The sequence below is a fragment of the Zeugodacus cucurbitae genome, chromosome 5 (genome assembly GCF_028554725.1).
Source record: "Zeugodacus cucurbitae isolate PBARC_wt_2022May chromosome 5, idZeuCucr1.2, whole genome shotgun sequence".
In the NCBI taxonomy this organism is placed as follows: Eukaryota; Metazoa; Arthropoda; class Insecta; order Diptera; family Tephritidae; genus Zeugodacus; species Zeugodacus cucurbitae.
Window position 1 is genome coordinate 56,708,803 of NC_071670.1, and position 16,169 is coordinate 56,724,971.

At 36.8% G+C, this 16,169-nt stretch overlaps 1 protein-coding gene across 1 annotated transcript; it reads right to left on the reverse strand.

The window, feature by feature from the left end:
- Positions 1–14,492: 14,492 nt before the first annotated feature.
- LOC105209070 (fibrinogen-like protein A) lies at positions 14,493–15,743 on the reverse strand. The gene is made up of 3 exons (XM_011179251.3): positions 15,463–15,743; positions 14,816–15,331; positions 14,493–14,762 (listed from the first exon to the last, which is right to left on the reverse strand). Exons 1-3 carry the CDS (start codon positions 15,663–15,665, stop codon positions 14,624–14,626), a joined length of 858 nt encoding a protein of 285 aa, XP_011177553.1. The 5' UTR covers positions 15,666–15,743; the 3' UTR covers positions 14,493–14,623.
- Positions 15,744–16,169: the final 426 nt, after the last annotated feature.

Here is a 16,169-nt window from a genome sequence, read left to right on the forward strand (position 1 = left end):
TGAACGAAAATGGAGATATTTTACTTAGCGTAATGCGATCCAGTAAAAATGTGTAAGATAAGAAATAAAGAGAGACTTCATATAAGTATATATATATATTTGGCGTAGGAACCGCTTTAAGCGATTATAGCCGAATCCACCAGAGCGCGCCACTCATTCCTCCTTTTTGCTTTTTGGCGCCAACTGGAAACACCAAGTGAAGCCAGGTCACTTTGCACTTGGTCTTTCCACCGGAGTGGAGGTCGTCCTCTTCCGCGGCTTCCTCCAGCGGGTACTGCATCGAATACTTTCAGAGCTGGAGTGTTTTCTTCCATCCGTACAACATGACCTAGCCAGCGTAGCCGCTGTCTTTTTATTTGCTGAACTATGTCAATGTCGTCGTATAAATCGTACAGCTCATCGTTCCATCGTCTGCGGTATTCGCCGTTGCCAATGTTTAGAGGACCATAAATCTTGTGCAAAACCTTTCTCCCGAAAACCCCAAGAGTCGTCTCATCGGATGTTGTCATCGTCCACGCTTCAGCGCCATACATCAGGACGGGAATAATGAGCGACTTATAGAGTTTGATTTTGGTTCGTCGAGAGAGGACTTTACTTTTCAATTGCCTACTCAGTCCAAAGTAGCACCTGTTGGCAAGAGGGATTCTGCGTTGGATTTCAAGGCTGACATTGTTGGTGTTGTTAATGCTGGTTCCCAGATAAACGAAATTATCTACAACTTCAAAGTTATGACTGTCAACAGTGACGTGGGAGCCAAGACGCGAGTGCGTGACTGTTTGTTTGATGACAGGAGATATTTCGTCTTGTCCTCATTCACCACCAGACCCATACGCTTCGCTTCTTTATCTAGTCTGGAAAACGCAGAACAAACGGCGCGGTTGTTGCTTCCGATGATATCAATATCATCGGCATACGCCAGGAGCTGTACACTCTTGTAGAAGATTGTACCCTCTCTGTTTAGTTCTGCAGCTCGTATTATTTTTTCCAGCAATAGATTGAAGAAGTCGCACGATAGAGAGTCACCCTGTCTGAAGCCTCGTTTGGTATCGAACGGCTCGGAGAGGTCTTTCCCGATCCTGACGGAGCTTTTGGTGTTGCTCAACGTCAGCTTACATAGCCGTATTAGTTTTGCAGGGACACCAAATTCAGACATCGCGGCATAAAGGCAGCTCCTTTTCGTGCTATCGAAGGCAGCTTTAAAATCGATAAAAAGATGGTGAGTATCGATTCTTCTCTCTCGGGTCTTTTCCAAGATTTGGCGCATGGTGAATATCTGGTCCATTGTGGATTTTCCAGGTCTAAATATAAGTAGTAAGAGTATATTTCAGTACTATCTTCAATAATGTCCATAAAATGAGAGACCAAAATTAAATTAATTGTTAAGTTTTGTACATTTTTAAATTTCATATTACTTTTCTGTTCTGTTCGGTTCAGTACGTTTCGGTTCTGTTCTATTAGGTTTGGTTCGGTTCTATTCCGTTCGTTTCGATTTTTGTTAGATTCGGTTCAATCGTTAAAGGAATAAATCGCGGAAGTGCTTTTAAGATAATGTGAGATTTTGAAAGGTCGGTATAATGAAAAAATTAAAAAAAGTTTCGTTCTTCGTGTCTCAGATTTAATTCAATTGCAAAGCCGGTACGTAACAAAGATGGAGTGACAGATGGCGGCTACTAAGGTAAGTTCCAATTTAATTGTATTTCATCAACTTAATAGTTATAAAAACGACAGTTTTTCCAATATTTTCGCCGAGTATCATTCTATGGCACAAATAAGTTTTCACAGGTTCCTCTGGCTAGTTCCAGCCATACTAGCTCCCACTTTCTTTCAGGGACTCTCACTGACTCTCTGTAAGGGGTCTAACTTTGTATAATTGTTCTCGAGTCTGGGTTTTCACTTTCGAAAAATCAGATTTTTTTTGTTTTATCTTATTGTTTAACATTATATATGTCCTCAAAATTTTAATCCGATCTAAGCACTATCCATGAAGTTATTGTTTAATTAGTCGGGGCCTTTAACGCTCTAACTTTTTTGAAGTCCGTGTTTACTGCCATTTGAAAACTACTCGACCGATTCATTTCAAACTTGGCACACATTTTCTTCACATAAAGTACCTCCCCCCTACGTTTAGAAATTTTTTTTTTAACATTAAGGGTGTTTCCCACCCTGAAAATGGCGGAAATTTTAGTCGAAAATAACGGTTCACACTTTAGATGGCCGCCAAAAATTTTTAAATAAAAAAAATAATAATCAGAGAACGTTGGGGGGAAGATTTGTTTAAAATTTCACTAAATTTTTATGGTTTTTCATTTTCTGATAATTTCCGGCCAAGTTACAGTGAACACCGCAAATTGTTTTTTTTTTTCAAGACGTCCTAGGGGAAGCTCTCTCACGGGTTAATGGTTTAATATTTTTGCATGAAAAATATACGGAATATAGTCAAAACTTTGCTCAATAATGTATAGAAGGTTTGAATAAAATTGTTTAATCGATATTTGAGATAAAAAATCACAAAAAAAGTTTTTTTATTGCGCTGAAACCCAGACAACACTTGCAGTTATTTAGGATAGCTCCTGGCACATAAATCCATTTCCGTTATAAAATTTATTTTCTTGACACTTTTGATGAATCACTTCATGTTGTCTGCCACTCATTCATATGACTGCGTTTGACCAGAAAAAAGTACTCCGATTAAAATTTTGCATGTACAAATCACAGAGCCAGTGGCATTCTAAATAAACATGACCGCAGAACATTTGTGAGAAATTAGTGGTTCACCAGAAAAACCAAAAAAAAACGAACACAAGCTGGTTGGTTAACCATGGGAAGAGGGATAAAAGAAATGTCATGTAAAACACACACAAAAAGAATAATTGCGAAATTGAGAAAAAGGTCGCTGTAATTGTCGGAAAATTTGAAGAACTCAAAAAAAGTAAGAGAATGGAAACATTACAAAAGCCAGCGGAATGAAGAAACAATAACGGGAGGTCGAGTAGTTGTTGTAGGCATACATACATACACACATAGAAGTACAAGTATCCTTGATGCACTAACTACCAATAGCAATGTCCTTGTCGCTTAGTGCGATTACAACTGCCGTTGGCATAACGCTACTCCATTGCGTCACCATTAGGTTTGTTTGTCGTCGCCGCATCACTTGCGGTTACACCAAATGCATGTTTCGTCTTTGAATAACTGAAATCTTCTGCACTTGATTGCTGCGTTTGGTTTTGTGGTGGCGCTGGCTGTTTGTCCTTGTTGGTGTCGTGTCTAGTGCTTGAAACAAATTTGGGGTCGAATATAGTTGTTTGGCGTTTTTGGAAAGCTCTATCTATATGTAAGTATGTGTGCAGTGCCTAATTTGCTGCTCTCAGTTGTACAGTAAGCTCTAACAGCAGTAGCTAATGCCTAACCCTTTGTTTGATTAATGACAAGCATACGAAACCCTTCTGTGTTGTTGGCATATTTTGTTTCCTTTCTGCTTCGCTCACCCGGTTTTTTCGACTCCCCCCGAAATTATCTTAATAATTGTTGAGAATTTGATATATTGCCTGTATAATTATTTCAGCTTTATGACTTCCTGATAGTAAGTAGCTTGGTTTAGGTGATGGTTGAATGAGTGTTGGGTTAATGTTTTAATTGACTTATAGACCTCTATTTTAAATACTCAAGTAAACCCTTTTACTGTTCAAATGATGTCAGATTGAAACTGTTTTATTAAAAACAGGGGCTGTAAAAAGAGGTAAAGTGAGGAAAATTTCCGACTGCATTGATTATTGGCCTTATATAAGTTGGGCCGCTTCTGTTTATTAGATATTTTAACATGGTTCCCCATACATCTCAGATATTTGAGGATATTTGTTAAAAGAAAAGTCGTCCAATCGGGTTCTCGCCTTCCGGAGCTCCCCCAATCCTTGGAAGTCCATAAAACTTTACATATGCATATATTAGTGTTACGCCAAACTCTGCTGAGTTGGTTTAAACATCAATGTTCTCTTCCAGAGGATATCGTTTCAAACTCGTCTTGTGTCTCAAATTCAGTCTGATGACAAATTTGTTGTCTGTATCGATGTGAAAAAGACCAGTTTCAAGAGAACATGATTTGAATAGTAGTAGAGTCCGACCGGTTGACCTAGAATACCCTTAATGTTTATGAAGGGCCCCTCGATAGGAGACTAGAACCTTTGGCTTAACTTTGTTAATAGACTAGGGATAACTAAGTTAATAGACTGAGTACTGATTTAAATCGAAGAATAACTGTCTTTACTTCTACTATTTCCAATTGGTTCTAAAATAATCTGTTCGTGGAAGATATACGGAAAACTGAGGAATTAAACAGATCCTTAAAATTTCCGTTCGTGTTCCAAGCAGAAGCGAGTTCTTTCTATATCCAGACAGACTAAAAATCTCAACCAAGTCAATCAGATGTGTTGACTAAATGATCTCTCAGATTTTAACGTTAGATATGCCAAATAACCAACCATGAACCGGAAATTACGCATAATCTAACCTAATATTGAACAAATTCAAAAAAGCAGGAAAAATCAAACATAACATTCGTGCTCATATTTAAATTGACGAAGAGAAAAATATGTACAAATCTAAAATATGCAGAATAATCATGCAATAAAATGAAATATAACCTCAAAAATATCGGTAATCCTCTACACCAATAAGACCGTCGAACTGTATAAACACGAACATAGCAATATAGTGTCATGTGACCGCGGCCGGCAGGAAGTGTGGCAGGTAATAAATTTTGCAGGTCCACAATCCACATAACTGTCATACTGAAATTGCGATGTGTAGACATTCATAATAGCGGTAAAATGAACCAAAATATATATTCCATTCATATATTGACGAACTCAATGACTGTTAACTGTATAAATATATATAAATAGGTACATATATGGTACATGCATAAATAAATATATTTAGCGTACATTGACCTGCTGGTACAAAATTCTCCCCAAATTGGCAATATTTGTGTACGCCACCATGACACACGTGGCAATGCAAATATTTCGCACGTTTTTGCTCATTTACCACTACCGGTATGATTGCAAATAGATCCGCATGTGTGCGTAAATAAATGCTGTTATCTACATTGTGCCACACCATTGAATTTCATCAAGTGTGATTGACCTGTTTATGAGCGAATTTTATGTGTCTTCTGAGCTGTCATTAAATGCCTACCGTTTGCTCTGTATAGGCTTTTATTTGCAGAAATGTAATCTTTTACTGGAGTGGGTTGACAAAATTTCACAATATTTTTTAGGGCTTTTCGACATTTTTCTATAATAATGTCACCAATTTGTATGGAATTTTCATAAATATTAACCATTTTACGTGAAATATACATATAATTTTTAGAACGACAGATTTTTTTGAAACTTTGAACAACCAGAAAGATAGGTTTGAGGAAAAGCTTTGAAGTCTGTTCGTTAAAAGCTCTGAGCGCTTTCGAACTTCCGAGTCCAGAATTTTGTTTGAACTGTTTCTTCAATTGCTATGGATTAATTACGAGAGTTTTAACTAATTTCCGTGACGATTGCAACCCTGCCTAAACTGAATTCCCAGAAAGCTGCTACAAAGGTAAGTTGCTATCTAATGGCGGATGGTCCAAACAAGATTAGGGATGGGAGTGAAAACTGATTTCAAATCTTTATTTACCGGGATCTTTCGATAACTTTATTCTCAATAATACTAAAAATGCTTCGAGAGAACGTTATACAGAAACGCTTGATATTTTGTAAAACACTAATTTTTGAAAAAAATGTATGAAGTAAATAAATAAACGACCTTATTGTCCCCGCCAGAGCATTTGACAGAAAAATTATATACAATAATTTTTTGGCCTAAGAAAAAACGGAATGAACATTAAGCCTTTTGAGTTTTAGATATTCAAAACAATCAAAAAAGCATCATAAGGGGTGACTCTCGACAATGCGGAAGAGAGATAGAGACACTTTGCTAAAGCTATATGGAAGCTTGTTTGCTTTACGAAATTTAAAACGACCTCAGCATAGCCAGTGGTGATTTAAGTCTTCTTTCCGTTGATTAATTACAAAGCCACACAAAAAAAAATTTTCATGACCTCTTACTATGTGTACCATCAGTTTTTGGGGTCGCTGAATCCAAATCCGAGGTCCATTTAACACAACCAGATCAGAGTTTTGAGACAACACCCAAAAACCAAAATAGCGAAGAGCGATTTTTAAAATTCATCGATTACGAATCTTGTGTCGGGTTTTTTCAAAATGGCGGATCCAATATGGATGGACATGGCAGATGCTTTTTTGAAAACTTCATCGGAATCGCTCGAATCTCGTTACTCGGGGGTTCTCGGGATCGATGATTACGTAATATATTCTAATAAGAAATGAAAGCAAGCCGTTATAACCCATTCATGAGAGACTCCCATACTCTTCACTTATTGAGCTCAACTGGTTAACCATGTTTGCTATTTCGTGTAAGAGAGCGGCGCTTGAGCCTGACGAGGAAAGAAGTGGCGAATCGAAGACGATTAACGAATGCTCTCTATTCTCAGCTCACAGCTCAATTTATACGAAAAAGATACGAAGAAGCAAGTTTATTTGTATTAAAAATTAGCTATTCACTTTAATATAAATTTTTACTGAATTTATTTCCGCCATTTTTAAATACAGACATTTGTATATAGACTTAAGTACATAAGCCCTTAAGGAGTATACATAGCCTAGTCATTATTATTGAGCCGCTGCCATAAATTGACAGATTTTTCATGGTAATCGCTATTTGAATTGCGTGTTTATCAACATTTAGGCTTATTTATTGTTGCCACATTTCGCTCGTACAATTTGTCATTGCCGCAGTGTCACCTAAGCTAATATTTATTTTTAGTCCACATTACCGGGTATATACTTACTTAGAAACATAGAGTTGTACTACATACAAACATATATAACCAACCGCCGTCGTCCCACGTGTGCCGTAAAAAGCGAGAAATTCAATTTTATTGCGACAATCTCAATTTTATGGTGACAGTAAATTCACTTTCGTGCCACACAGCGATTATTGTACGTAATTTTATTATTGCCAATGACAAACGGACTGCCTCACTGGCCCTTCAGTCAAATATTTGACTAGCATTTAGCACACTAAAGTACGAAGAGTAACAGATATATAAATGAAAATAATGAGTAGAAGCGTCAAAGTTAAAGCAAATGGTGGAGCAACAACAACAATTTGAAAGAGAATGCTAGCAACAAGCAAGTCATAAATGAATGCATTTGCTTCCTTGGAAAAGTTATAATGAAATTTGAAATTCTTCAACGCCAACGCCGTAATAAAAAAAAGCCAACGCCTTTGTCATTTTCAACAGCAACAATGAATTCTTTTATATATATTTGTAAGGACATCTCGCAAGCTATCTTCCTACTGCGTGACCCTGCCCGTTACGCTTGATTTCCGCTTTATTGCCAGTGCGTTAGCAAGAAGAAAATATCGTTTTTATGCTCTTTGCGCTTTCTAATGAAGAATCTAATTAGTAGCAACGGCAGCAGCAGCAGCAGCAAGCATCAACAACATTGCACGCCAACAACAGTTGCTGAGTCCATCTTCTGTGCTATATGAGCGCACTCTTCTCGGCAGTCCATCACTATGCTATATTTAGCTAGCATTTTGTTTTTGCTTTTGCATCACTCGACGCGTACCCTTCGCTTGGCAGTGGCAATAATATCCTTGACAGCTACAAGTGTACGCGGTTAATTAGTTACTAAGTGCCAGCCAGTCCAGACTAGTCGGTCGGTTGGTATGTGGTCGTACGCTTGCTCGCTCCATTGCAGTTGTTGTTTTTGTAAAAGAGGTGTCTGAGCATGCTTAATTGTTGGTGCGGCGATTCTACACTGCACTGTACTCTAGTAGACTTACTCGGGTGTGGGCGTGTGCTCCATAATTTGCTTAGCTACTGCCCTACTTTGTTGCATTAATGAGCTTTAATGTGAATTATTGCTGTTCAATTAATATGTTCAGACGCACTTGACCTAGCATATTCCGAGTGGTTGTTGGTACTTTTGTTGTTGACTTTATGAGTGGGGCGCATGTATTTGCTAGGAGTTGAGCGAATTGAATTGAGGCGGTAATGATGATAAGCTGTTTTGAATGATATCAGTATTCCATAGGCGTAGCGCTACATTTTCTTATGGGCTCTGTTGCTATAAGAGAGTATTGTCGAGGTCTGGATTCATAGTTTTTAGCAAAAAAAAGGAATGAAGAACGGATATAGTTATCTAACTAACAACACACTTATCCTAAAGTTATGTTAAAGAAGATACTTGCTAATTACATTATCTTCACAACATACTAACCGCGAACTGTTCTCCGATTCACCCACTTCAATCGGCTTCCATCAAATAAGTGTGTCTCTTTCTCTTTCTATTTTACCTTTTGTTAATATACATTTCCAGCTTACTTTCCGGCAAACAGTAGGAGAAGCATTTCTCGCGGAACCAATTATTCTTTAGGATTCTTTCGGAGAAAAAGTATATAGCCTCCGTATAAGGCTATAACCACCTCGGATTTATGTTATAAGACCTGTGGAACTGTGTATCATTTATAGATTCTGATAGATATAAAGTATTCTGGTTCTTTCTTCTCCACGGATAACCGTCAAACTACTTATTTCGTGACATCTCTCTCTGAGGCCTTATTTCTATAACAAAAAGTTGGTATCCGTTAGAGAACAAAGTGATGTACCAAACGGGTTTCAAATGAGTAAAAACTGCTTTAATACATTATAGAAAAGGTTGGTAAGGTTCATTAGTTAGGTTAGGTTTGTAGACAGATCTCTTCAAATACAGAAGTTCTCATTTAGATAGTCTTGAGCGTTGTCCTTTGGGATACCAATAAACTCCTAATGGATCCTTAAAGACCCTTAAGATTCAGCAAAACGCTAGGAATCTGTTACGAACTTCTTTAGTCTACGTTCTAGCCAATTCGCTAAGTTCGCCGCAGGTGGGCCTTCCAAGGTGTTTCAACCTCAATCTTGCAAAAGCTGGTCGGTGGAGGAGGAAATACTTAGATGATTCCACCTCGCCTTCCCCCAAATAGTTTTAGCAACTTGCATCTGCCAAGATCCCAAGTCTCAACGACAATGTCCAGTAAGCACATCAATGATCGCGCTGATATGGCCCTTGATAAGAGATAGCAGTTCAATTGACCTTTTACGCTCCACAGCGGGCCGAAAGGATCTCGCAGCTACACAGGTGCTGGTTGTTGACCAGCGCTTGGCGAGATCATGCCTAATCAGCATGTCCAGCGCTCTTACGCAGGTGGACTATGGACCCGCTCCCATTCTGACGTCAATGTTGCTAGGGTACCCTTTCCCTAGCTTGTCCGCTTTACATTTACCAAGGATTCCGCGGTGACGGGTACTCACACGAGTCGGATAACAAAATAGCTAGCATTGCCGCTCTGCTGTCGGAGTGACTACATACCTCACTAAAAGAAGCCACCATGCGGAGCAGTGTGTCCACTGCTGGGAAGACGGTTCACAAGTTACTGCTGATAATTGTAGTAGTTATTCCGATATATTTTAAGAAATTAACTTTTTTAACTGAATTGGAATACATTTTGAGATGAGTGTGTTTAAGAGAGCATTCAACGATATATTGTCAATGCGGTACGAAGGGTTCTTCCATGTTGGCATATATTACGTATGTGGAACTCAAGTTTCGATTAATAGGTTCTTCGCCAGCTAGGTTGTTATGTTCATTTGCAGAATAAATGAAGTTTCTTTGTAACGGAATATAGCTCCAGTTTTTCGTTAGTGTCCTGGAGTCATATTTTACCCTATTATTCAATATTAATTTATATCAATTATTCCTATATAAAACTCTATTAATTATTCCATCACCACTCTTGACGAATTATTGCAACAAACTTGATATACATATACCTTTATCCATCCATCCATCAATTATTGACATTATCTCATGACATTCTTTATCATTTGCACTTCATTCATTTCAATTTAATTGCATTTTCTCTCCTTCTAATTTGTTTGCCCTAAATTAAATATCAACAAAAAGTGTTAATAGCCAACTGATTGCATTTTCTTTCTCTATCCTTTACAGTATTACGCTCAACTTTTGTACTAACAATTTATATGTAGGTGTTACATGCCTGACGACTCACTTTAAATGTTTTGAAAATCACTGGAGATTTTCTCATATTATAGTCTTTCTTATGTACCATATAAACGTGTAATATTTACTTTCATAGTCAGTGCATATACATAGCTATAACAAACAATTACTCACACCAAGCTTTGTAGTTCCAGTGAAGAATTTATAATCTCTCTGTGTGTGTGTGTTAGTATTTAAAAACTGCCAACAACATTAATTTATAAACATGTATGTATGTTAATGTGTGTGCTAAATATTACTATGTGAGAGAGGCAAGTAAAAATTCCCTCATGAAAGCTATGCTCGTCTTCAAACACAGCCAGCCAAAACTCATTTAGTGCAAATATGTAGGAGTAAATACGCAAGTAAATTACTCATACTTATTTGCATTATATTAACTTCATTTAGTTACAGACACAACCAGACACACACACATATGTACATATGTACATACTTGCTCACTATACGTTTGAAAATTCACTTTAAGTGACCCGGAAAATATGCTTACTCATCTAAACATATAACTCCGAATTTATATATACATATATGTATGTATATATTCTAGATATAATAAATAGCCACTGCACCGTCCATGGCCCATACACACACATAAATATATTAGAGATATTTGCATCAATATATGTATTATCAACTAAGCGCCCACTGTTGGACACTCAGTGCTCCCACACGTTCCCCTGTAGGGTCAATATTAACAAAGCAATCGATTATTAATTTATTTTATTTTGTTTAAGGAAATACGTTGCGGAAATTGTTGTGCGTAATTTTCGTAATTGAGAGTCATTAAATTGAGACCAATTTAATACATAATAGAATAATGCAGTAGGATACGTATGTATGTTTATGATTAGATTATCAGCATATGGTAGAAGATAATATTTTGTATATCTAACTGAGAATTTTAAAGTACTTTTTTATTAAACGGGAAGTGAATTAATTGGGATATATATTTATATAGCAAATTTATGTAAAGGATCTGTTAAAGAGGCAGCTTAACGAACAAGTCATCTATCTATCGTTTGATACTATCCTCTAAGTAACATTTAGAAACCCAACATTTATTTTGGGTTGTCTTATAAAACTTATAATCTTAGTTGCACTTGTTTTAGAAGTCTCAATCCACTACTGTTCTAATAATGAATGACCTCCATTAGTATATTAATGAAATATGTAAAATGTACGGAGTGAGTCAGAGAAAGCGTTGATCTGAATCAACAAAAAAAATTATTGGAACTTATAATATCACTCCCTCCAACCCCGTCACGTTAAGAAACTTTTACAGTGTTCTACCTCTTTGGGGATACAGAGCCCCAATTGTCTGTCCCATTTTGTTCGCGATCGCCGGACAGTCAAGGAGTAAGTGCTCTGCTTGAGAATCGCAGAATCGGCAAAGATCCGACGAATAGATTCCCAGTTTGTGCAGATGACACTGTAGTCTGTAGTGGCCGGTATAGAGTGCCACTAGTTGTCTCAGATTGTTCCTGGGGAGCGCCATTAACTCTTTGAATATTTTCAGATTGTATCCTCCGAGGAACATTTTGGAGTGGCGAAGTCCCAGCATGTGCAGCCAGCAGCGATTCCTGCTTGCCACTTCCTCTTCTTGCAAACGGCTGCTAAGAACGTGCCGACCATGAAGGGCTCCGGCCCTATTGGGATGGTAGCCGCGGCATTCCTTGCCAGTTGATCCGCAAGTTCATTTCCTTGAATACCTTTATGTCCTGGAACCCAGATCATGGTTAAGTTGTTGTTGTTGTTACAAATTCTGTTCAGATTGTCTAAACAGTCCATAACCAGTACCGAGTCCACTTCAAAGGATGATATTGCCTGGAGAGCTGCTTGGCTATCGCTGATAATGGTTATACGCTCATTATGGTAGTTCCTGTTTAATATGACCTCTGCACATTTAGTAATGGCATAGACTTCAGCTTGGAAAATGCTGGGGAATTGGCTCATGGATAAAGACAGCTTGAGGCGTAGCCCCGTTATACCGGCGCCTATACCAACTGCTGTCTTATATCCGTCCGTGTACCGTTGTTGTGTGCTCTGCGTATGCGTTCCTAGAGAGTTGATTGCCTTTCCATTCCCTTTTATTCCACAGAAAATTTTTAAATCGTCTCACAAAGTGTACGCTTTTGATGATATCGTCCCTTGGGAGGAGAGTCGTTGGAAACTTTCTTCCGATGACCTCCAATTGCCGGGCACTTAACATTCTGCTGTCTCCTAGACCTGGTCTCGTTAGGGCCAATAAGGTCTTGTTGGCCATAGCGCCAACCACCATATGAAGTGGGGTGAGGTTCAGGACTGCCTCCAAAGCTGCAGTTGAACAAGTGCGCATTGCACCATCATTGCGCCAACCGCTGCAATTAGGTCAACTGTTTTTCAGCTGTCGCCAGGGAAATAAATAAAAATATAAAATGCATTAACTATAGAGAATTAATATTACGGTCTTATGTTCGTACACTTCTAATACTGTCAAACGTCTTTGAGATTTATTTGAGATATAAAATAAACGCTAGAAATACAGGATTATTGACGAGCTCAAGCACAAATACTTGCTTCAAGTAAATCAAAGTTATATTCAATAAGACAGTCTTTAATTGATATCATATTCCCATTGTCCAGTTAATCTGAGATAAAGTCGTGGCTTACCCGATTCATATTTCTTAATTTATATTTTTAGAATTTTTATTGCACAAATACGGTAGTAGGATATCAGTTTTTACACCTAGAATATTCGACTTTAGTAGGCGAATGAACGATCTATGAAACTAGGTGTACCTGCAAGTTCTCTACATAAGTAATATTTGTTTGGAAATATAATTCACAAAGCAATTTTGGTAGACAACTTTTATTGTAACATCTTCTCATCCTGGTTAAAGTATCTAAACAATCTAATCATAGGACTTTACTTTTTGAAGAGTGATCTTCCTTACTTCCATTCCCAAAGGCTTTTTATTTTTGAAATCCTGATCCAAAATGCAGATCCAGATATGCATGCGAACATATGAGATGAAAAATCGTCGAAAGAATTCAATTTATACTTATCTACTGATTAGTACAACTCTCTTTAACTAAAAGGACTGGGAATATATATAAAGTAGTATTGAAAAAAGTTGATTTGATATTACTTTTTGCACCACTTTTTCGCTTTGTACAAAAAATAAGAGAGTAAATGTGAACCGGGTATACCTCATGCAAGCGTTTATAAGAATTTGAAAGAAAACAAGTTAGGAAGGGCTAAGTTCGGGTGTAACCCCGCATTATATATTCTCGCAAGTAATTTATTTAATCTTATTAAGATTACATACACATCGTTCTGTAGATTCGCCATAAATTCACTACAATAACGAAAATCATCATATATTGTTATGGGGGCTGGGATAATACCTGGACCGATTTCATTAATTTTCATCACCAAGCTACAGTATATCAAAGATCTTACGCTAACTTAATTGTGCTAAAATATCTGACATACGTATTAACCGATATATGCGGTATAAAGTCCACCAGAAGTTTGAAAATCGGTGTTTGAGGTATATCGGGGCTAGAGGAAATGTTGGCCCGATTTTTCCGTAATTTCAGATTTTGGCAAAAAGACAAACAATTAGAAAAATCACATCTCCTTAGAATTTGTTTTGAATATCTGAGAGATTTACCGATATTTTCGATAAAAAATTAGACAAAGGCTCCCCATGTTTTTATACTGGCTGTTATACACTAGAAATACGATATTTGTGCAAAATTTGGTTCCGATATCTTCACTGGTACTTAACTTATATATTGAAAACGAATCAGTTGGACTTCAAAATTGTGGTATACGGGAAGTAAACGTAGCTGCGAATCGATTTCGCTCATTTTCAAACTATAGAATTGGAGTCCAAGGAAATGGTTCGAACCAAATTTCGTTGAAATTCATCTAGTATTTTCTGAAATATGTTTTTTGACCGAGAAGTGAGCGGATCCACGCCCTTTTCAAATTTTGTATAGAAATTTGAGTGTAGCCCTTCTGTGTCATCTTTACCATGAAATTTTTAAGATTTCTGGTATTTTTCCTTACAGAATTAAAACATTTTTAGTAGTTTTCAACACAACCTTTGTTGATAGCCATACAATATCAATATCTTCAAGGTGCCAAGGAAATTGATATACATGATATCTTCATCTCATCATACTGATCAACTCCAAATATATAGTACACCTCTATATTTATCTGGATAAGTTATAGGAGTTACAAACAACCTGTAAGCGAACAATACTCTCTGCAACATGTTGCAATTTCTATACATAGAAGAAGAACATTTTATAGACTTTGGTAATGCATTTGAATATATTTGATTAATCAATTTTCATGATTCTGAATATAAAAATAACAGTGTTTAATATACAAGCATACGTTCTTAAATATAAATATGCAGTTAAAACGGAATATTTATTTAGTTTCATGAATTTAAATTGCTCAACATCAATCGCCTAATGCATTGTGTAGTTGGTCGTATCATCATTTGCGCAAACGGTAAAGTTTCGCCCTTTTGTATTGCATTCCAATTCACATTATCCCCATATACACCATTTAGAAAACTGTAAAATAAACGATATATCATCACACACTCGGATAAGTAAAATGTTTTTACCAGTTATAACAGCTGTAGAACCACCAACCGCCATACCAACCCTCTGCACAATTATAATTTTCATAGACATCATTATCACGATCGCGTGTTGAAAATTTGTATCCCAAATGACGATTTAAGGAATCGCCAGCATTTCCGCTATAATTACCCAATTTCTTCAAAGCATCAGCGATTAGCAATGCAGAATATTTTGCATAATATTCTGTGCCGTTACGACTTTTCATTTGAATATACAACTCCTGTTCACAGCTGCTAGTGATCGCGTGTAGTTTTTCCAAACCGATCCAATAGTTTCCCGTTAAGTCGCCAAATCCCTTCTTATATTCTTGCCAATCTCTATTAAAATCCACTGTGCCATTTAGACGCCGTTGAATAACTATCCATCCACCAAAATCCACGTCTTCTTCACAAAACACCTTCACGTTAGTGATATTAATCTTTTCGATCTGGATTTCATAAACCCCACTCTTCCAGCTGTTAGCTGCTGCTTCCAGACAACTAGACGATTTTGATGCGCTGAAAGAACAATTAATAATTTTGAGCACTCCGGCATAACTGTATATGTATTTAAAAACACCTAATATAAGTACTTTAACATTTTAAAATTTTTAAGAGATTTTTAAATAGAAATAGTTAAAGAGTTTTACCGTTTTGCAGTTAACTGTTTTTCGATGTTATCGGTAGACTTCTTCATGTCTTTCATGTCTTCCATCACTGTTTTAACGATTTCTATTTCTACATCACAAATGCAATCATACACTTTACATGTTTCATTATTCTCACAAAGTACAAATTTAATTCGAAAAATGAGAATATAATGCAGCAAAATAATGAAAAGAAAGCGAAACATTTTTGCGTGAATTGCGCGCACTGTTTGGATGCTGAATTAAAACTGATACTTTCTGAAGAATTGATTAATGTCAAATAACCTACTTAATTTATATATACAATATACACGGAAGTAATATATTGTAAAAATGCGACGTGGAATATTATGATAAGCAATTTAAAATTGTGCACGAATTCAGCATTGTTTTTCTTGAATTGAGAAAGTACATTGCACTTATAAAAACTTTGATAACAACAAATAAGGAAGGGCAAAGGTATAACCGAAGAATTTATTTATATAATAGCTGTGTTACCGTACTGCTAGCGAGTGATAGCTGATCAAGCTTGTGCTGGAAAAATGTTTCTTAACTCAACAAGTAAGGAAGAGCAAAGTTCGGGTGTAACCGAACATTATATACTCTCACAATTCATTTATTTGATTCACTAGAATAACAAAAAATATTATATGTAGTATATGTGGGCTGGAGTAATTTACGTACCGAATTCACTTATTTTCATCACCAAT

Bases quoted from the DNA above. Each gene is read 5' to 3' on its own strand.
- LOC105209070 (XM_011179251.3), bottom strand. From the start codon at position 15,665: ATGTTTCGCTTTCTTTTCATTATTTTGCTGCATTATATTCTCATTTTT. The intron at 15,332-15,462 runs GTAAAACTCTTT...TTGTTCTTTCAG, and splicing joins AAACAGTTAACTGCAAAACG to CGCATCAAAATCGTCTAGTT. The intron at 14,763-14,815 runs GTAAAAACATTT...TTTATTTTACAG, and splicing joins TTCTACAGCTGTTATAACTG to TTTTCTAAATGGTGTATATG.